At 38.2% G+C, this 22,701-nt stretch overlaps 1 protein-coding gene across 12 annotated transcripts in view; it reads right to left on the bottom strand.

Annotated features, from left to right (window-relative positions):
* Positions 1-9,857: 9,857 nt before the first annotated feature.
* Positions 9,858-22,701, bottom strand: part of LOC149088669 (ovostatin-like) — a 106,731-nt gene continuing 93,887 nt past the window's right edge. For all 12 annotated transcript variants that reach the window (XM_089248776.1, XM_089248716.1, XM_089248729.1 and 9 more), the window contains exons 29-33: positions 21,252-21,367; positions 19,195-19,285; positions 16,359-16,433; positions 12,044-12,146; positions 9,858-10,049 (exon numbers count right to left, since the gene is read on the bottom strand). In XM_089248776.1, the coding sequence (XP_089104902.1) occupies positions 10,006-10,049; positions 12,044-12,146; positions 16,359-16,433; positions 19,195-19,285; positions 21,252-21,367 (429 nt within the window). In that variant the 3' untranslated portion in view covers positions 9,858-10,005. The remainder of the gene's footprint in view (positions 10,050-12,043; positions 12,147-16,358; positions 16,434-19,194; positions 19,286-21,251; positions 21,368-22,701) is intronic.

Consider the following 22,701-nt stretch of genomic DNA (forward strand, 5'->3'; position numbering starts at 1 on the left):
AAATGATGAGAATTGTCCTGGGCCCCCAGGGCTAGAGCCTTGTCAGCCCCGCCCTTGGGGAGGGGGGGGGCAATGGGAAGGGCAAAGAACTGAAATCTTTCGTTTCGTGGTCTTGTCAATGAGTGAGTTGGAACGTCAAACATGCAATAATTTTTTTTTCAACGTAAAGTAAAAATAGAAAAACAGACAAAAATTCCCTAGATGTGATCAGTTATAGCATTGGAAATTTCTTGGAAAAACGCAATTGAAATAGAAATAAAAGTGACGAAAAATTTGTCGTTATATCCTACGTGGTTGTTATTTATCGACGTTATAAGCAAGGTTCGTTAACATTATTTTCTGTGAGAATTAATCCAGACAGCCGATTACTGACGTTATCGCCGAGGTGTCGTGACAAGGTCGTTACGATTTTGCATCCGAAAGAAATCCAAAAGTGAATGCGGTGACTAATTGCTATCAAACAACAACATGAAAAAGAAAATGACACGTTTCAACATTTTTGCAACCTGTTATAAGGAAAAGAAAAACTGAGTGTCCCGTTTTTATACGTCGCGTTCGATCAAACAGGACGTATAGTCAACGCTTCTATAGCCGTTTTCTTTTTTCATGTTGTTCCTAAAACAGGATATTTCTGCTTTAAGCTAAAAAAGTCCTTGCGTTTTTTTATTACTATTCAGTCATTACAAGTAGTTTGAATTTAACTTTTCAATGTACATTGCGAATTACGATAATTTTTTTAATGTACGGTACGTTTCATATAGAACCGCTCAGAAAGTCTTTTGGTCGAGTAATTGTGAATCTAGTCAACTGAAAGAAACTGACCAACCACTGAAACTCTTTGGGGTCTTTTTTTTTACATTACATATTTTTCTCCTACATACGAAAGCCATTGCAAAAGCAGTTTCATGAACCAGCGAAACAAGCAGGCATTTTGACACCCGCATGTAATGTAGAAGTATAGGCGGAGATAGACTTGAAAGTCTGGGGGGACAGGATGATTATTGCTGCGCGGGGGGGGGGGGGCACGATGATGATGACGTCAGTTCATATATACACACATATACATTATATCAGTCGACTCCATCTTTGACACTGGGGGGGGGGGGCAATGGCCCCCCGCCCTATCTCCGCACATGTGTAGAACGAGCAGTTAAAGGATGAATTCAGTTTCCACTCTAGTCCAGCGAACGGGGCACCAGACCAATGAGATAGAGATATCATCACACGTCTCCAGTGTGGTGTTGGCCAGACCCGCCTGACTCTCCCCTAATTGCAGTCCTGTTTCTCCCATATATTTTGTGCCGATATCCTCAAATTATTTCTTCCATTAACTTTATATATATAATGTATATATATAAAGTTAATGATGGTTCTTAAAGATGGTTAAAGCTGGTTCTTAAATAATTTTTCCCGTTCATTTTTTTCCGGTACGCAAATTATTGCCATTGTTTTTCTTGCCGATCCACAAGCTATTTCTCCTGTTGAATTTTTGCCAAATTATTTCTCCCATTTTTGGCTTTTTTTCAGTCCTCAAATTATAGCTTTTCAGTCTGTACGTATTTTTCCAGTGATCCACGAAATTATCCAACCACTTTCGCCAGTCCTTTCTGTTGTAAAAAGGTTGAAGAAAGCTGGTCTAACCTTCACATCTCTTGCCACATGCACTCTGCGAGATTCTGTGAGCGAGTTTGTCACGACGCTGGACATTTGGCATATCCGAATATTAATGTCTAGGGCGCTCACCCAGCAAGTGAGAGAACATGGGTTCGATTCCCCGAAAGGACGGTTGAGTTTTCTTTCCTTCCTTCCTAAATTCATCTTCGCTTCAGCCAGCTGTTAAAAACTTTGATATCCTTGGATTTGGTACGTCCTGTAATTGACCCTGACTTTTTAAATTAAATTTATGAAAAGTAGAAGAGTTGATCCACTTTGCCCAAGAATATCGAGAAGACACCAACGAATAAGGCAAATACACAAAAAATAATAAAAGTCCTAATGCATTTCAACACCAATGGGTGCCGTCTTCAGAGGAAAAATTTAAATTTTCTGAACACGACGTTTGAAGTGAACAGACGTACTTCTTCCGCTGAGCAACCGAGCGTGAAGGTTTGGTATTCAACTCAAGTGGGAAACTCGGTCAGCGAGACTAGTGGTTAAATTTTTCCTCTGAAGACGGCACCCATTGGTGTTGAAATGCATTAGGACTTTTATTATTTTTTGTGTATTTGCCTTATTCGTTGGTGTCTTCTCAAAATTTATGAAAAGTACCTCGAATCCAGTGGCGTCGGAGCCGAGGGTGCCGCCCACATGGTAATTGGTGACACATGGTAATTGGTTCTGAGCACCCACAGAATTCTAAAGTTACCGACGGCATAGCCTACTTGCAGATCACATGAGTGACCCCGCGGCACAGTTCCGGACAGTGGCGTTAGAATTGGGGTTGCTCGAGCTTCCGCAGCAATTTGTGACACTGGTCTATATAATCACCCAGATCAGAAATCGAAATTCCCAACATAATACTCATGACGAGCATCCACAGATTCGAAACACTTCCGACGTCACTGCTCGAATCATCCGAAAATCGATTAATCAAGGCACGAATAACCGGGAGTGTCCTACCAAAGTCTCTTAGATAATACTTCTAGAAGGCTTTGGTTCTACAACTGTAGAATTTTGTAATTCTTTCTTTCTTTTTCAGTTGATGCAATAAAAAACGAACATTAACATATATAACCATCAAGTAAGAAAAGTATAATTTCGATGAAAATACAGGGTGATTCAAAACTCAACGTACAAACTATTAAGGGGAATATAGAAAACACAAAATCAAAAACCGAACCACATAGGAATGTATGACCGGAAACCCCAACAAGGGCCGTTTTAAGAGCATCGTGGGCCCCCCGGGCCAAGTAGTTTTTCGGAGGCCCTACCTGGTAAATTCTAGAAAATTTCAACCGGATCTCATTTTTGTGAGGCTCCTCTTTTCTTGAGGCCCCCGGGCCGTGCCCGGGTGGGCCCATGCGTTGAGACGGCACTGACCCCAACCTGATTAGCTGGGGGATAAACGAAAATGCAGAAATGACAAGCCAATAAATGGGTGGAAAAACTCTTTATTTAGCGATACTTTAGCGTACACGGTAAGTTTCACAACAAGTGCTCAAAGTTCTCACCGACCTCGTCGCAGCTGCAAACGTCCGCGAAATGACGGATGTTTTTGAAAGGGTTCGACAATCAATGCGTCGCCGTTGTGAAGCGCGCATAACTGTGGATGGTAGGAACTTTGAGCACTTGTTGTGAAACTTTCCGTGTACGCTAACTATCCTCGTGTGAAGTATCGCTAAATAAAGATTTTTTCCAACACCTTCTAGCTAAAGATGGCGCTGGTTCCCCCCCCCCTTATTGGCTTGTCATTTCTGTATCTTCGTTTATGCTCCAGCTGATCAGGTTGGGGGTTTCCCGTCATACATTCCTATGTGATTCCGTTTGGTGTTTTTGTGTTTTCTACCTCCCAAAAAAGTTTGTACGTTGAATTTTGAATCACCCTGTATTTTTAACTCGGTGTGTCATAAAATTTTAGCCAATAAAAGAACAGATTTGTTTGACATTTAGCCCATGATGTTCACATTTAAGTAAAAAAAACACCACTATGACGTACTTTTCCTTCCAAAAAAAATTATAATGAATAATAATAGTATTTTATATAACAAAGTTTCGAAACGATTCCAAAACCTTGTCTCTCTCTATGATAAATAAATTTTACTTTTTCTCTAAAATAAGAATTTCTCTTCTTTTTTATGGTTTTCTTGCTCAATTATTTCCTAGAAATCGTGACTGGCTCTTCCTCGTTTGTGGATGTAGAAGGTTTTGTACGCACTCTCTCTATTACGTATAATATAATATTTATTCGAAATGCATGAGGAGGACCTCCTGACCTTGTCTACTTTCTCGTACCGAGAAAAAGACAGGAAAGGCCACCATGGCGGATGAATAGAAAAGTCGGAATAACCACCCTCACGTTATATATCCTACAACAATATAAGTGCGTTTCATGTCCTTAACTTTCCGAGTTGCATCAGGAAGTTCGTCAATTGGTTCCGTGCTTCTTTCTTTTGTTGTTATTACGACCCCACAACTTTTCTTTTCGAATCTCTTCTGCTTGTCATGTGCGATTTGCGTTATAACAAGTGATAATACGTAATAGCTGTTTAATTTCCTTAAAAAGCGGCAATGACTGAGTTCCCATCCGCTCGGTCGTTTGTTTTATCGATTCGTTTTGTTTTTCGTTGCCTCAGTAATTCCAGCTCTGCGGTTTCAAGCTTTTCTCAAGAGCAGTTTGCGTAACGCCGACAGGCACGCAAACATTGTTCACGACCGCCAACGACCACACGAACGACACGTTCAACAAATCACGTTTTCGCCTTTGAATGATGATCCGATCGGCTTGTCTTTCTTTCGCAGAGAGGATGATTGCTATATCGGTGGTAGTGCGGTCGTATGGACATCCCGAGCATCCGGGTTCGAATCCCACTTTGTCGTCGTACTTCGAGGTACGAATGGGAACCATCTCCTACTCGGAAAAAGTATCGCTACTTACGAATTACGCCGTCGATCATTTTCGAGCTATTGAACATCCCGCCGAATTTGCGGAAATGCTGTTTAAAATGTATGCGGTACGAAAATGGTGTGATTTATCGCCAATAATGGATGGGCGATGCGATTTCCCTTTTATTTCGCCATGATGTCATTTAACCCTCACAGCGGCAATAACAATAATACAGTATATGACAATATATCTCGCCTAACTTGATGCAGAGATGCCGACAAGAAGAAAACATAGGGGGGTGAAAGGTGCTGATCTTCCCGTATATATGGGACTCAAGCGCGTATGAAGGATGGGGAAGGAACATTGCATTGTTTTTCAGAAATCACTGGGGAGAATGTTCGGGCCCCCCCCCCCTCAAAATTAATTTGGGGGCGGAGGCTCAGATGGCCTCATCCCCTAGGTTCCAGGTCCTATTAGTTGATGCCCTTTATTTCGACAATTGTAAGTTATCTTGCGTTCTCAAAACACTCTTATTTCAGAAATGCCAAGTCCAGTAATGCATATTGTTTTCTCTACAATAAAACATGTTTCCTATCCCCGCCCCCAGCTTGTCAGATCAGTTGCCGATGGGGGAAGTTCGCTTTTGTTAAAAGTTTGATAACAGAAGGAGAGAAACGGTGGTTTTTCTTTCCCCCCCCCTTTCGATGTAGTATAGCATTGTGTGTAATATGCATACAGAATTATTAATAGAAAAAATATAATGTATCAGGTAAATATCATTTTTGTCTGTTTCAATTATTACTCGTGATGTTGGGGGGGGGGGGGAGAGCACTTATTACTGCAGACGATCGTAAAAGAAATAATCTTCTTGAAAAAAAAGGTGGCATTTTACAGTGCGTTTAATGATTTCCACTCTATCACAGTTTTAATCAGGAAAATTTTAAAAACTGCTTAAAGGGTTTCTGGTGACCAAGTTTTAGGTTAACTTGTACTCAAAACCTATAGTTAACGACCCAACATCCATAGGGGTGCGGGGTCATGCATATGTTGCGTGGAGTGGCGGATCAGCGCGAGCCGTCATAACGAAATAAAAGGGAAATCGCATCCTCCATCCGTTATTGGCGCTAAATCACACCATTTGGTGAAGTCACTCCAATAAAGAAACAGACAGCCCTTCAGCACGATATTCATATAAATATGATAATTCCGGCATTTGCCCGCTTTCTCGTCTTATATGAAAGACAGACGGCAGCACCAGTATAACACGTAAAAAGCATAAATCTGACATCATAAATACATATAGACAACACTTTCTGGCAAGCGCCAAGTCGTTAGAAATTTCCAAGTGGAATGTTTTTTTTTGCAGCCAAATGCATCTAGAAAATTGAGTTTTTCTAGATATCATGCCGTGAGGATTTCGGAGAGAAAAGTGTACTGGTCTCCACCTGGAATCGAATCCTGGTCCTCTTTTGATCCGGGTTTTTTCACGACTGTCGTGATTTGGGGGCTTTCAGTCTTTCAAACCGGCAACAACTCCAATCTATCATCTGCAATTTACTGCCGACTGAGTTGTGCCGGAAGTGTGAATGTGTGCACATAAAAGTCTGAGTGAGTGTATAGTGGTGTGTGATTTTCAGTGTTGCCATCTACATTTCAGAAGTGAAGTGAGTGAAGTGTAATGATTGAATATTTGTAGACTTGACTGGTCTTGGGGCTAGGCAGAGCCTCTGTGCGGTCGTGTATACATCGTGCTGGACTATCATCGTGAGGATCCAGGTTCGGACACAGTGGTGGCCGGCTGAATTGGGTTTTCTGCTGTTTTACAACTTCGAGGAACGAATGCAAGCCGGTCACACACACATTTGAAAAAGTCTCTCCGCAGACCTTCCTTCAACACGATACTTTCACATAACATGAAAATTCAGACATTTGCCATTTTCACTTTGCAACATGGCAGACAGATGGCAGCACGAGTATCACGTGAGAAACCATAACTCTGGCAACACAAATACGTTAGTGTCACACTACCCATACTTCGGCATGCACCACCAATTCGTTAGAAATTCCGCATGGGAATGTGTTCGAAGTTCATGTACGGTTAAGTAGTTGCAAATGGGACTCGTCACTTCATGTTACTTGCATCCAATCGTCAACGTCCCCCCCCCCACCAAAAAAAAAAAAACGTTGGGCCAAATGGAGTCCACAGAGCCGTCTTAACGCTGGAGCCTACTCGGGCGCACAATTCCATTATGTACGTAGGTTTTAACATGGGATACGCTCATTGGCGAAGATCACAATGACATCATTTAAGATCGAGGGAAATTCTAACTCCGAAACTTTCTCGTGACGTACTAGCCGAAGAGCCGAACATTACCGATTTGGAGCTATGGCTGTTACGTTTGGCAACTTATCGCCAAACACCAGGATTCATTAAAGATCATGATATATTCCAAAGATATAAAATTTTATAGCAACATAATATGATTATCATAATAATGATATACAATATAATATCACAACTCAAAAAAACATGCTTCCGACTACTTTATTAATAAATGCCCCTGCGGCCCGCAAATTCGTCACCCGGCCGCCTCGCTTCGCTCCTCCGGCGGGGGCCGCCGGAGGAGCCCTGCTCCCGGACTGAAAATATCAACTATATTGTCACCACAACCGGAAATATGGCATACAAGATATTCCAAAAACAGACCGCGGGTAACACTATTAAAAAAAAGAATTCGAGTGGGTTTACATTTAAATTCGACCCCACAATCTTCGATACACAAACCCTGTATTCTAACCATTACACCGACTGGCACACGCCGATTGCAGCTAAAATTAGGTATATGTATTATTAAACGTTGCCAGGAAGTATATTGGCGCCAACCAACAGTCGCCGGAAAAACGCACGCCAATAAATATGTCGCGCATGCGCATTACATGGAGTTCCGAAGTCACGATCGGGTTAGAACTCCTTAATACACTATGAAGGCGTCTTAGATCGGGTGTTACGGTTTAGTGACGTAATAGTGATCTTAGCCAATGAGGCACATCCCATGTTAAAAATCCTATGTACGGTATGGAATTACGCTACCCTGGGCATGACCAATACCTTCTAGAGCTCTAGGCAAAGCCGCTTGTAAGTTAATGCAGCTTTGGCTCTAGGTGTTGGCACGACCCGGGAGCCTCAAGAGCAGAGAAGCCTCGTGATAATTAGTTCTCATTGACATTTTCGAGATTAACGTGTAAATTAATAAGTAATTGTTTCTAGTCAGGTAGTGGGACCTCAGAAAAACCAATTTGCCAGGGGACCCATGATGCTGTTAACCCTTTGACTACTAACGGAACATGTATGTCCCAAAACGCAAAACAAAAAAAATCTAAATGTTAAATTTGCTTAACTTGTGACCTATTTTGTTCATTTTCACGGATATATATCTGAGGTGGATTTTTTTTTCTTAATTCGCAGTGGAAGGGTTAAGCGTGCATCAAAGCAATGGAATTCTCGTGAGCAGCTCCCTGCGTAGGATTTAATTGTGATAGAAGATCTACATATCTTTAAAAAATTCATTGTGATCCATCGTCTAAGCCATATATGGTAACTCTTGGCCCGCGGACCAAATGTGGCTCTCGGGGTTATCTGATGTAGTCAGCCACCCCAAACCTAATTTTGTATAAATGAACTAAGCGGCATATTTACAGATCGCTTAAGTGACCCGTGGCACAATTCCAGAGCATTTAAACGGCCCGTGGCACGTTTGCGGATCACTCAAATAAGTTCATCGCACATTCACAGATTACTTAAGTGGCCCTCGGCACATTTAATGATCACTTAAACGGTCTGTGCATGGGCGGAGATACAGGGGGCGTGGGGGGCATTGCCCCCCAGCATCAAAGGTGAAGTCGACTGATCTAATGCACATATGTATAGATTAATTAACATCATCATCGTGCCCCCCCCAGACCTCCAAGTCTATCTCCGTCTATGGGTCTATATATGGCACATTTGGAGAGAGAGGGAGAGATCACTTAAATGAGATGCGTGCCATCGAATCGCGCAACACATTTCTAGATCGATTGAGCATCCGGGACACATTTTCAGATCATTTTAAGGAACCGCGCAACATTTAGAGATCACTAAAGTGGCTCTATAGAGAACTTATCAATAGGTAGAATGTTAGTTCAGGCAACATCTTCTAGAGCACCTTCTGCTTTAGAAGGTATCGGTTCAGGGACCCACAAGCTAGTAAAATGTTTTTCTAGTTTTTGGGTCACTCAGTAAAGGTGCAATTACAAATATTTGATATTTTTATAAAGGGTGGTTGATGACGTAAGCACCATTCAACCCCCACACCCCAGCCCACTATGGATGCTGACGTAATACTTGAATGACCCCTTAACTCTGCACCTAATAAACAGTTTATTCCGATTTCTATTGAATTCCCCCAGGAGCACACTATATCGTTAGTATATCGGACCGGTCCGATATACTAACGATATAGTGTGCTACTTGAAATTGGAGCATACCAGAATATTTTCTGAGTGTATTTATTCCTGTAGCCCTATAATATTTAAGTTCTCAGAGCTCTCTCTCTCTCTGTTTTTGTCATGCTACTCTTCAGCACAGCTCCTGTGTCTATCATCATGGGCAATTCACTACTGAGTGAAAATTGTGCCTGAAATGTGTGTGTACCTAACCCTCTGAGTTAGGACTACCAGAAGTCCTCCTTTTTTTATGTCATTTTAAGAATCCTCCTCCGTTTATGGAAATTAACCCTTTTCTCCTCCTTCTCAGCTCTCCGGCATCATTCCCCCCCCCCCCTTTTTTTAATGGGCAAAAATGTTTTCAATATTGAAACATGTATCTCTTCATTAACACAAGAGTTCGTCTTTTTTACAAGATCACACACTTTGAACAATAGCAGTCGAAATTCCCAGAATACAAGAACCCAAGTTGACTCCAAGCAGCATAGATGCTACTCCTGGCCCAGACAGCGGCAGGATAATACGAAAAATAGTTCTGGAAAAAGAAATTGATGAAAGTGACGTTACCAACGATTGGAGCGCCGGTGTCCTCCTTTGTGTTTTTAAATCTGGTAACCCTAATCTGTGACTTTTTTAGTGCTGCGATCTAAATTCAAAGCCTGAGAGAGTAAGATGTGTTTATAGAATTTTTATTCCCTGTTGTACTAGTGCTGCCATCTGTCTCCCATAGTGAAAATGGCAGGTGTCTGAATTTTCATGTCATGCAAGTATTCAGAATTAAAAAAGAATACTAACACTTCAATAAATTTTAGAAAGAATCACCAAAGCTAAATAAGAAGAAAATCAAATCTTTATTTCACAATCGGTAAAATATACCGATAACTGACTAGCACATTATAATTTCTAATAACAATGAGTCCAGTGTACGTATTGCCCACACATAAAAGAACTAAACTTTTTTTTTTCTTTTGGAAATCACATCAATAACATTCAGAAAGACTGTATATGGCTTCTTGCTTGTATTCTAGAAAAAAAAGGAAAAATAAGCTGAATGTGAACTAGACAAATTCAACTTCGCAATACTGTTTGAAGCAAAAAAAAAACAAAACCATTACTGTAAAACAATCTCAATCTTTTTTGACTCACGGAGTCCTCTTTTTAGTATATAATATCTATGTTGCAGTTCCATGGGCCTCCTTTTTATATATATATATACAATTGAACTTTGTTGTAATGACAATTTGATTACAACGTCATTAATTGGTGATTCTGATTAATTTGCATGGAGAATAATGTTAATGGACTTCACTTATAACGTCAATTGAAATGCGATGACCTCGGATATAACGACACATTTTTTGTTGTTATTACGTTGTATCATAATTAGGGTGATAGTATGACACGTTTTCGGAAAATTTCATAATTTTAACCTTCTTGACATTTTTTCTTATTAAAAAGGTTCTTTCTTTTTAACAAAGCTTACATAACTTTACTTTACTGCTTACATAACCAGAGCCAAAACTAAAAAGGAGCGAGGGTGGAGGGCAACTGCCCCAGGTGGCAGTTTCAGATGGGAACAAAGAACACCATTATAAAATTATAAATTTTAATATTGTAGGAAAGACCGCAAAAATCCTAGTTACGGTCCTAACATAACGTACTTTCATTCATAACTTTTACTAAAATAGAGGACAGATATGTGGTAGTTAGGGGCATAAATATCAATATTAATCTCACATATTTCTCATGTTCAATGCCAAACACATAGTCTAGGGACCTCAGGTGCAGAAAGGACCTCATGAAAATTAGGTCTGGTCAAATTTTTGATAGTGAGTGTGAAATTGAGTAACATGTATTTTTTCTCCCTCTCTCTAGCCAAGTAGGGAGCCAAAGAAAAATAATTTTGCCAGCGGGCCTGTGGTGTCGTTAAGATGACTGGCCATGTCCAACTTTTTTTTTCTCACCAATGGTTACTTTTAAGGAATTGGCAACATTTTAGTGAGAATTGGCGATGTCCTGTATTTATGATCTGAATTTTCCATATTTCTCCTGATCCAATATGGTCACTAAATATAGTAAAACTTCATACGCATTGCATCTGATTGTATTTTCCAAACTTAAAAAGGTCTCTTGAAACCGTTGGTTGGTTGTAACTGCACCTCGGTTATAACAAAATTCGGTGAATTTTCAATGTCATTATAATTGAGTTAGACTATTTATCAGATTCACTGGTGTACTTCGTTTTCCTCGAACGGCCCCAGAGACTTTGGGGCTCCATGTGAGCACCAGTTGTGAACCGCCACTGTAAAACAACTTGTCAAATTTTGGCTCATGTGACTCAGCTATTTCAATCCAGATATGGCAGCAACAAACAACTTCCTCTAGGATTATCTGAAGGAGACAATCTCTTCACTTTGCTTGTAGATGCTTGATGAATTGAAGAATGCTATTTTTGCGTGAGACACGTTGAAACATTTCACCTTCCACTACTACTCCTAAGAAGGAGAAGGACATTCAAAGATGTTAGCTTCAAGGTGCACCGAAGGCTGCATTGCCCATGTTACACCATGTATTAATTACCCCTATAAAAGTTCTCTCCTCCATAACTGTACCCTATACAGTAACTATAAGCAGTTCCTGTTTTCCTCTGTTTGATCTGAAGTTGATGGATGCAATATGCAATACTCGTTTTCTGCATAGTACATTAACCAGGGCTTGGCAAATCTCAGGCGCTAGGTCCCGATGGCCACTAAAGAATTGATATCTGCCCTTAAAATTTTATGTTTTTATTATTACTGAAATAAAATCTGAGAATAAAGCAAAAATTTTAGAATTTCTATTTGCAGTTTAGAAAAGGATTTACTAACATAAGAATGGTTCACCAAATCTTCAAAAAGTTTAAAAGAAATTTTATCATAAGCACCTAATGTTTTTTTTCTCAATTTTTCACTCTGATGTTAATGTGTGTGTGTGTGGGGGGGGGGGGGGTACCAAAATGTAGGGGCAACAAACACTTACCAGGGGCATAGTAGTCGTAGACTTTAGCAGTAGCTGGTTTCAGATCCTGGACTCGTATAATTCTTTGGACTGCAAAACTGAAGCAAGTTTTTTCATTCGTCAACTATAAGGAAAAGCAAATAGTTCCCATTAGATAATCGTGAAAACTTTCAAGCTGCAAAAGATCACAACTATACATCTTATTGGAATGCAAAATTAGATGCTTTTCATATCAAACTTGGGCTTTTATGATACGACTCAACCCTCCCATTTGCACAATTTTTTTTTTTATAAATTTATTTTAAAAATATTGAAGTATAATACAATATCAACTTCGATGAAACTCTTGATGTTTCACCCCTTTATGACCAGGGATGTAATATTACGTCCAAATGTCAGCGGAATAAATTCAATTCAGCAGACTGTTTCTTCAGTCTCTTTTTTTTTTTCTCATCACAAAGGTTTATTGCAATCCTATGAAACAAATTTGTGTGGGTGCGTTTTCCTCCTCTGTTCTCTCACCACCATCTTGATATATCAACGTGATAATGATCAACTGATGAGCAACAGATAACAATGGTGTGGCGGTTCTCCTCAGCTTTTTCCCCTTTCTCGTTCTCTACAGCATCCCCCCCCCATACACACACACACATATATATATATATATATATATATAAAATCAATCTATACATCAATTCTATCATATACTGCGCATAGAAGTAAGAAAGAGAACAATTTAAATAGAACCGCAAAACAAGTTTGTAGGTGAGGGCAAAAACTCAAAGCACTGGTACTAATACTCTCTTATACAATTATCTCTACACTGTTCCTCTCCACCCTCATTTTTTTCTTTCCCTTTCCTTCCTTTTTTTAACATGGAAACAAGGCTACCGCGTTTTATCACCAATACGTCTCGTAAAGACCATTCACATTTTTTTGCCAACAGCTTGTATGCAAAGGGGTTAAAATAGTCTTTATGACTGGCTTGGCATCCTCAGACAAGAATTACTGGCAAATGAACAGCTTAACAACGGCCAAACAATTATTATAAGGGGAAAATGTATCCAAGGCCTGTGTGTGCTAGAGTGTGTTAGCACCCACATGGCTGCATAATATAAAAAACTCATTCATACAAAATTTATCTACTGTCATTGCTATAAAAGTTTTTCAAACATATCTGTGCCACCAACACTCTTTTTCACCTTTTTGCTCTTCTACTGTACCCCTGGTCAGACATGGATTTATAGTTTTTCCGCCTGTGAGATATATAATTTTTTTTTTTTTTTGTAAGTGTGTATCACCTTTTTAAGCCTATAATAATTTTCTTGATTACTCATTAATGAAATTAGCTGTCTGCTATAGCTCCCCATTCCCGTCTATATAGTTCTACCTTTAAAGGCACAAAAATGTTGCAACATAAGTAATCAAGTAGTGAATGTTTATTAGATAATACTAAGCCACATGTGCACGTGCTTAGTGCCTAAACCGAAAAAAATAAACCACTCACACACTTTTTATAATTTCTCTTAAGTGCTGCCAGCAATCTTATCTTATACATGTGCCTGAGTGGATCAGTGATAAAAAATGCTTGTCTTACACTATGAAGGTTACCATCAAAATTCACAGGTTCAAATCTGGGCAAAGAACATCAGAAACAAATTCTTTACCTACCAAGATAGGGAGGGGCATCGATAGCTGGTGTCCAACTCCACCGGTTGTAAATTGCTGTATGACCAGAGTTGGTGTGCGGTAAAGTAGTGGGAGGAGGCAGCAAACTCATGTTTGACCACCATCACAAAAGTACTAGCTGCAGCCCTGTCCCCATAGTTACACACTGTTTAGACCACTCTTTTGCATACTCCCATGCTTGCACACGATTTTGCATACTCCCATGCTTGCACACGATTTTGATAAATTACATGCTTGCAAACTCTCCAAGTCACTCTTCTGGTCACTCACTGACATAGTCCCTTGATCACTATGGGGAATTAGCTTGATGGTTTTGCCCCTCTTCTTCCATTCTACTCTGATTCTCTTGTTGATTACACATTCCCCAAATTTTCTACCCCTTCAAACTAGCTGGCCTGGTCAAAAGTCTGGTTAACTACCCTTCCGCCTGAATATGCTATACGCCTCAGCCCTTGGTTTCTTCTGGGGCTTCTCTGAAAACAATATCACACGAGGAAACACTGCTCTAGAATCCAGATGAGCTTCTCCTAAAATGGGCAATATCACCGCCTGGAGGAAAACTACAAAGAGCCAAAAGGCTAATTATAGTCAAACCATAATATAGGACCCCCATATTTTTTGCTTTGGGAGTGGTGAGATACAAATTTCTTTTTTCTGAAAATTTATCCAGCGATAATTGTAAACTTTTTATGAAGTTTGTACATCCTATGCAAAAAAAAAACATATAGTTTCTCTGATTCCCCCCAATGTTTGACATAATCTCATAAAACGTCAAACATGAGAATGAACCCATTCACACTCTTACTCTGAATTTGCTACCTGTCTCGTATCACTAGACATAGATGTTTAAAAAACAGGATTTTGCATAATGCGCACACAGATTATTTTACTCTCAGTAATAAGGAACACTTACGATTCTGCAAATTATTACAATTCCAAGATGTAAATGGGTTAACCCTTTCTGGCACAGTGTCCCCATAGTGAAACCACCTTTTTAAAATTTCCATCAAAAATAACTAATATTCATACAGAAATAATTTAAATCCTGTTAACTGGCTTAAAATTTTGACGGCAGCATCATACTGGTTTTGTTTTGCAAGTGGTGATAAAATCTGCCGTTTCCTCCATTTTTATACAATACTTGTTTTAATATTTATTTCCTAATAAAAAAAAAGGTGTTTTTTTTCAAAAATTGCGGATGGTTTTTTATAGATTTTGCCCTATTTGTTGAAATCAAGCCGTTCAATAAACTTAATAATAGTTTAAAATCAAATTATGGAAGTTTTGAAAAGGTGCTTCCATACTGAGGACACCGCACACCTAGAGCAATGAGATACCCCAAGTGTCATCAGTATGAAACCACCACTCTGACACGAAGCGACCTTGTTTTTCTTCTTTCTCCCTACTTTCCGGTTTACTGGAAAATGATGTGACAGCAGCAATGGTGTTGAAACATCTAATGTGTATTTATGGAGGGGTTTCGAGGGTTAAAATGGAAGACACAACATATGCTACTTTTTGTCCTGCACATAATCATTCTTTCATTTTAGTGGTTTTAGAGCAGCTGTTGATGACTACTTTCTATTCTATCTCTCTATTGATTTAATTTTCTGGAATTTCTTTTGCTTTGAGTCTCCCCCCCCCCTCCCCCCTTGAATATTGTGTATTTATTACTTTTATTGGTGATGAAATGCCTATAAAATTCCTTAGTACAGAGGAAGCAGTATTGTACTAATTTCTGAGCTTCCCTCTGATCCGAAGTCTAATGCATCTGATGATACCCCAGATGACGAAAATAAAACAAAGCATACTGAATGGATGATGATAAAAATAATGCTGATGGTGATGGTTTACACTCCCCCAATGCCTGGATCATCTCGACAATTTCAGATGGTTCCAGACAAAAAAAAGCAAGAAACAAAACCCAGATTTCAAGGAAGACGTGGGACCATCCCAGGAAATTCTATCAATGCTGGATATATCACCAAGCTCGATGTTCTTGTTTTTTTTTTTGTGTCACTGATAGAAAATTTGGCATTTCGAACAAATTTATATGCCACTCAAAGAAGGAAAATTTACACTGCCATCTCATTGAAAGAGATGTACCAGCTATCAATACGCTTATGTTGATCATTTCGGTCTACAAAATCTGTGGGAAAAGAATTTTTTAAACAAAATGTTGCTTTTCCTGCATTACACCCTAGGAAAGCTTTCAGTGTTTTAGGTGGGCAGTGTCCCCGCTGTGCGACCACCTGTTGTTCACTGGATTTTGACAAAAATAAAAGGATAGTTGCAAAATATATTTATCTGACTCCTATGTACCAGGTATATAAAGTTAGTTTGGCCAAAAAAAGATTTTCTTATATAGTACCCCCCTCAAAGGGTTAAAGAAAGTCTTTGGGGGGGGGGAAGATAAAGAAAGATGATATGCATCATTTATCAATACCTTACAACACACAATGGTACTCAATATAACGATAAATCCCCCCTCACAACAATATTTTACAAGTCTTGTTTAGAAATACCTAGTCTAATGTTAAACTCCACCTCCCAATATAACCAATAATCCCTCAACAACAATATTTTTCCTTGGTCATTAGAACATCATTGTATCAAGATTTCACTGTATTTATTTATTTTTACTCACCTGACTAAAATAGAATACAACAGTGTTATCTCCAACATCGAAACGCTGAATGTTCAGTACAGCATCGTTTTTCAACTGAAAAGTAAAAAAAATGGATTCAATTTTCACTGAAAAATTATTATAATATAATACTATTCTAGATTGTTACACTGCAGCATGCATTAAATTTGAATACCATACTGACAGAAGAATAGGAATTTGCAAAAAAAAAAATGATTGTCAAAGGCAACTACTGAATCTAAATGATGATTTCCAATGCTGTTAAGATATTGGTTAGATTCATTGCACAAATGTTGACGTTGTGTTAATAGAGCACAGGGATACAAGTGTCCCCTCATCCATTTTGGAGCAGCAAACTTTCATTTTTGGAGAAGGAGTAAAAACGGACTATATCTGCGATACAGGAGGAGGGGAGGGGGGAAATTTTTCCCTAAAATGCCAAAAGTTTTGCCAAAAATGGTTAAAACAGATAATTGTAAATAAATTTCCGTCGCAAATTGAAGTCCATTTAAAATTTTTCTGTAGTATCTGTCACTGGTAAAGCATGCAATACCAAAATATGACAATATCAATTATTTGGCTTTTCAAAAAAGCATACATATGCATGCGAAAAACCAAAGTAAGAATTTCCGCATCCCCCCACTCCCAACAACATATAGCACAATAAAAATATTTGACTCAAAAGTATATTTTTTTCCAAAAAATTTCAAAGTTCATTCAAATGCAGCACCCCATAGACACTGGAACCTAGGATCCCAGGCCACATAAGTCCCCACAGCAACTTTAAGAGAAAGCAAAGGCTCCCAAATAATTCAAATATTCAATGCAATCCATTCCCACATATGACCCTTGCAAGTTGTATATACAGTCATCTGGCTACCCTAGACCCCAATGTTTTTGTCTTATCAAAGTTCCTTCGGCATCTATGACAGAACTTTCCGAAACATAAGCTCTGCAGGCACGCCTGCTGAAAATGCATCCTGCGCATGAAAAACTACTCTAAACACAGTATTGATCCATATTAACTCTGGTCTACACCAGCCCCATTGCATTGCAAAGCCCTACGACTTACACTAATAGTGGGCTCAAATCAGAGAAGAACCTAGAACAATGTTAAGGAGCGAGGAGTGAGTGATTGAGCAGTTTGTCCCATGTGGAATGTATTCCAGTACCCGAACGATCATTGTACAAACAGCAATCCACATCAGAAGAAAACCCCATCCAAAAAAGAATTGTACAAATTTCTTTACAGACTGCATTATCTTTTATACCGCGAACAGACAAAAAAATATCATAGCAGTTAAAATAAAAAATAATAAGGGGGAACGTTGTCTATGAGAACTGAAACCATAATGAGAGAGTACAAACATAATGCAAGCAGATTTTTCGATTCCAACAGCCAGCGCACCATTTACCAGAGTAGAGGGGTGAACCCAGTTGATGGTGCACTGCAAGAAGATTTTCAGAAACACCCATCTTCACACTACGATCAACATCAACTGTCGGACAGGCATGGATTCAAGGCAATGTGTCATAAGAGGCAATCAATTTTGTGAAGGTCTGTTCCATTGTCCTGTATTTTATGGGCCAGGCTAATTTTTCTCATATTATTCAGCTCTTGGAAGGGGGCCATCTAATCCTTCTGGATCCATCCACGCCTGCTGTAGGAATCAGAACACCTACCTCGCTGCACTTTCAAAACGACCCACACCACAAACCAGAATTGACACAAATGCACAGAGCTTCGGCGTATCTTTTGGCAAAAGAACCATTTCAGCACATTTTAGTGAAAATCTTACATCCCTGTAAAGCATTATCAATTTTGCACTGCATAGATGTACAGATAATTAAAAAATAATAGATTGCCCGTACACAGGACATGATTTTGACATGATAAGTGCCCCCTCCCCCCTCGAGCAAAGAAAAAATTAGTGGGTCCCTTGAATGGGGTCAAAATATTTGGTTAGTCACTGAGTACATGTTGTTTAAATGTCGGGGTCCCAAAACCATGAGGAACAGGGCAAATTCCCCACTTGCCAGTGTTATGCAAAATGATTTTGGTACTACTCTCCAGAATTTTTTGTGACAAGCCACAACTGTCAGTAATACAAGGAAACACAAATAATCTTTTTTTCCAATATGCTGCATAGAAACGAAGTTTTCAAATGGCAAATCAAAATTACAGTGGTCAACCGAAAGATTCTTAATTATATATATTAAGGATCCTGTTAAAAAAAATTATTCTTTCAGATTGATTTGAAGTCTTTGAAGTAAAACACTGATACCTGGCTAAAATTTTAGAACTAAGCTCATAAAAAAGAAGCAGAAAATACAGCAAATGAATTCTTATTACTGATCATTTTACATATGACCTTTGAGAACATTGGTTGGAGTGATCAGGGAGATAGTGATGGAATGTCTTGTAGCTCCTTCGTCACATCATCTTGGATCATCTTTCAAGACAATTTCAAGATTGAATCACTTTAATTTAAGCTTTGAAAACAAAAAGTAATATGGTGGGTGCGGGAGTGGTGTAGCAGTTAAATTTTTTTGTGCCAGAAACTGTGAATAAAAGGAACTGGAATGGCACGTTATCATGCAGCAAGAACAAATTTTTGTTTGTGTGCACGTCTGGTCATACGTGCCATGCATTCATTAACCCCATATAGAATGCTGCATTCAGTATTCATCGCCGTTCAGCAGCACACTCAGCTTGTATATTGAGATCCAAGTTCAAAATCTAGCATCTTCCAACCAACTACTACAATGTTCAGACTTTGCGAAAATGCCAGAATTCTGACATGGACAGTGACAAGTGTATACACAACGCTCTTACCTTCTGGAGAGTTTCTTTTATGGGAATAACACCAGATACCATTTTTACTTCCACAAGGGCCATGTTTGATTTCTTCCCTTTTGGCAAATATCTATTCAGAGATAGAATCAAAATTATGCAATCGAAATCAACCAATAAAATTCTTAGAAATAATTTCATATTCATTTATTTTGATTTTTTTAAAAATTGTAACTAAACTTATGTACTGAATTTTCCTTTGCATAATCCGTGGATTATACATTAAAAAAAAAAATTTTTCTTATACCTCTGCGAAATTTTTTTTCCTGAGAGGTAGGAATAGAAATTGACATTTGAAATTTAATTTGTACGAAATAGCTCTTTAAAGATTCATAAATAGCATATAGCTATGATTAGAAAAATCTAATTGTTATTTTCTAAAAAAACATGACAAAATAAATCCCTTATATCCCTCACTGTTTCATTATTGATGAATGAAATTTACACATGCAGATTATATGCCACTGCGGTCTATATGATATTTTTTTCTCAGAGTAGAGAAATTTCCATCTGCAAACCATAAAAAAGAAATTATAGCAGTTAAAAATTGGTTTATGGGATGATAAGATATTGATTTTTGACTATGAGAGCATCTGGGATGACAGTTCATCCCCGCAGTGTAATAGAGTGGACAAAAGTGATTTTTTTTCTCAATTCAATAAAATAATGGTGGTGGGAGGGGGTTGGAAGTGCTCTCCTGACACATCTGATTTGGCAAGATGTAACATGGTTCTATTTTACATTGTTCAATTAATTTACAAGACGATACATCTTTCTGTTACAGATAAAATGAGAAATTTTCTTCAACACTAGAAGCACCATGCCAGTCATTCTGACCGTTTTCAATCTTATTGCTCCATTTTCATGATCATTGTATAGAATGATGAAATTTCACAACTTCTCCTAAAAATACTTGGATATTATGCTGCCCAATTATCATAAATTAAAGAGGAAAAAATCGGCTGAGATATTTTTAGTTATACCTAGAAGGACCATCACCAGTCAATTTGACCAGTAACATTACAGGTATTTTCATAGCCACGTGCAGCAAATATTTTGTTAAATCGTGTTATCAAATTTCATCTAGTACAGATATGCTCATTTTGGCTAATTGAAAGCATCCTTAATGAGTAATTACAAAATAAAAATACTAATATGGCCAAAAATGTAGTGCTGCAAATTGTTGAATCTTGTTGAGTCTGGAAGCTAAAGAAATTTGAGCATGTGATGATTGTTTTTCTTCATCAATACTTGCTGAAATAGTGAAGCTGAATAATACTACCTTAGATGATATAATAATAGAAAATCAAAAAAAATTTCACATTACATTCATTAGGGACCCCTTTTATATGAAGCACATTTGATGTGTTTACACATTAAGACGTTACATTTTGTGTTTTCTGGGTAAGAAAAAGGAAAACATTCTTCTACTGTTTAATCCATTGAAATATTAAAATAAGTATTTTCAAAGTGAGAAAAATTTCTGAAACCGAGTTTTACAACAAAACAAATTATAGTGTTGATCAGATGGCTCGAAAGCATTCTGTGCACATATCATTCATTTGCCAGTGTGTGTTTTTTGTAACACTCGATGCAGCCTCAGGAAATATTTGGTAAATTCGTAGAGAAAAAAAATAAAACTGAGAAAGTTAATTTGTTTCTTATTGAAAAAAGTTAAATAGCTTAAAGACCCTTATTTAGGTACCGTTACACATATATAATATCTCAAGAGAGTAACTTTTTTCAACATGAAAAACTAATCATTAAAAATAATTCAAAACCCTTAAAAAATAGGTACGCATAAGTGTGTATGCCTTTGGAGCGAAGAGGTTAAAAATGAAATTTTATTATAAAACTTATTTGGAAAACACTGAGATATCTATGTCACTAAATTCTATACCTACACTAAGTTTACCTACTCTCAAACTTATAAAAATTGAGGTTTTATCATGAAAACCAACCTCCAGTGTTATTTTGACTGATATCTGTCTCACTAGATAACATATTTTGTTCTGAGAAAAACACATTGTTTTTTTTACCTGGTGCACACATTTATGTTGCCGAATTCGCAGTTCTTAGGTTCATCATCAGCTGTTACAATCAGTTCGAAATACTGCTCTTGGTAAGGCTGGTTAGTATTACACCGTACAGTTGCCTGTATAAACAAAAATCAAAACATAAATAAATAAGAATCTGGCATTGGTATTCAAAAAATAGTTCAAATCAATGCCATCATTCTTCTATATATCCATGCATGGCATATTTTAATTAGAATACATTGAAATATTGACTTTTACATGCAACTTGATTCATTAGTGATTGTGCAAGTAACAAATTTAAATAAATTTTGATTTGAAGAATATGGCAATATGTGTGTGAATACCAAAGCTTCCTACATGAGAACTAGTCTATAAAAGACTGCATATTTGTGTATTGTTTGCCAAGTGTCCCAGGATTCCAACTAAGAAGGCACTGAAGTTTGCATTCTCTCACTGCAAGCAAGGCCATTGTAAAGTGCTCAGAGGCTGAGCCCAAACATTTTTTGGGGGCACGTTAATTATTTTTACTCATAAAGATCAAATTAAAAGAATATTGTATGCATATGAATGTTAATGAAAATCTTCAATAGTCTAAGGACTTTATCTGACTTGGTTCCCTGCTTGAGTCCCATTCTTACAAGTCCATTAAGGACTGTCACACCCTCTTGTTGGGTGTTAATGCGGCGGTGGGGGGATTCCAAAGTGAGGCCAGAATACTACTTCTTAACTGTACATGCACCTTATAAACATTTCCCTAGGGAATTTCTAACAAAATGCTGGAACATGTTGTGTGAGTGCGTATGTGTGGCACCAAAATAGGGTTACCAGATCCGAAGACTGAGAAAGGAAGACGGCTGCACATGCACCCTTAGCGATGTCACTAATCCAAATTTCCCCAGTAGATGGTGTCACTATTGTGACTAATAAAACCAGTCACGACAATAATTTTTTTACAGGTCTTAAAACAGAACCGCTAAAAAAAACAGAAACAGAAAAAATTCAAGGAATTTTGACGGCTATTGGTGAATACATGTGGGAAAAAAACTCACAAACACTCATATCAATGAAGAAATATGTGTTCCAAAGTGGAGAAAAAAATGTTCCCAGAAAAAATGAAACATAATTCCAGAAACCTAGGAACGAACCAGAAACGGAGGAGGATGCTTGAAATGACATCAAAAAGGAGGGCAGTTGGTAACCCTATACTGAAGTACATATTCATGTAGTCAAAGTTATGTATCATCTGCCATAATGGTGCCGCCATCTACCTTATATAATTCAAAGTGAAAATGAAAAATACCTGAATTTTCATGTTAGGGGTCGTTCAAGTATTAAGTAAGCATTGAGGGGGGGGGGGAGAAAGAAGGGGGTTTCGGATTTGCTGACTTTTGATTGACAGGTGGGGGGGGGGGTTGTTTGAAGGTTGCTTACGTCATCAACCACTCTTTAT

The sequence above is a fragment of the Pholcus phalangioides genome, unplaced genomic scaffold (genome assembly GCF_987345545.1).
Source record: "Pholcus phalangioides strain wild (caught in Gottingen) unplaced genomic scaffold, Ppha-v1.0 ptg000003l_1, whole genome shotgun sequence".
NCBI lineage: Eukaryota > Metazoa > Arthropoda > Arachnida > Araneae > Pholcidae > Pholcus > Pholcus phalangioides.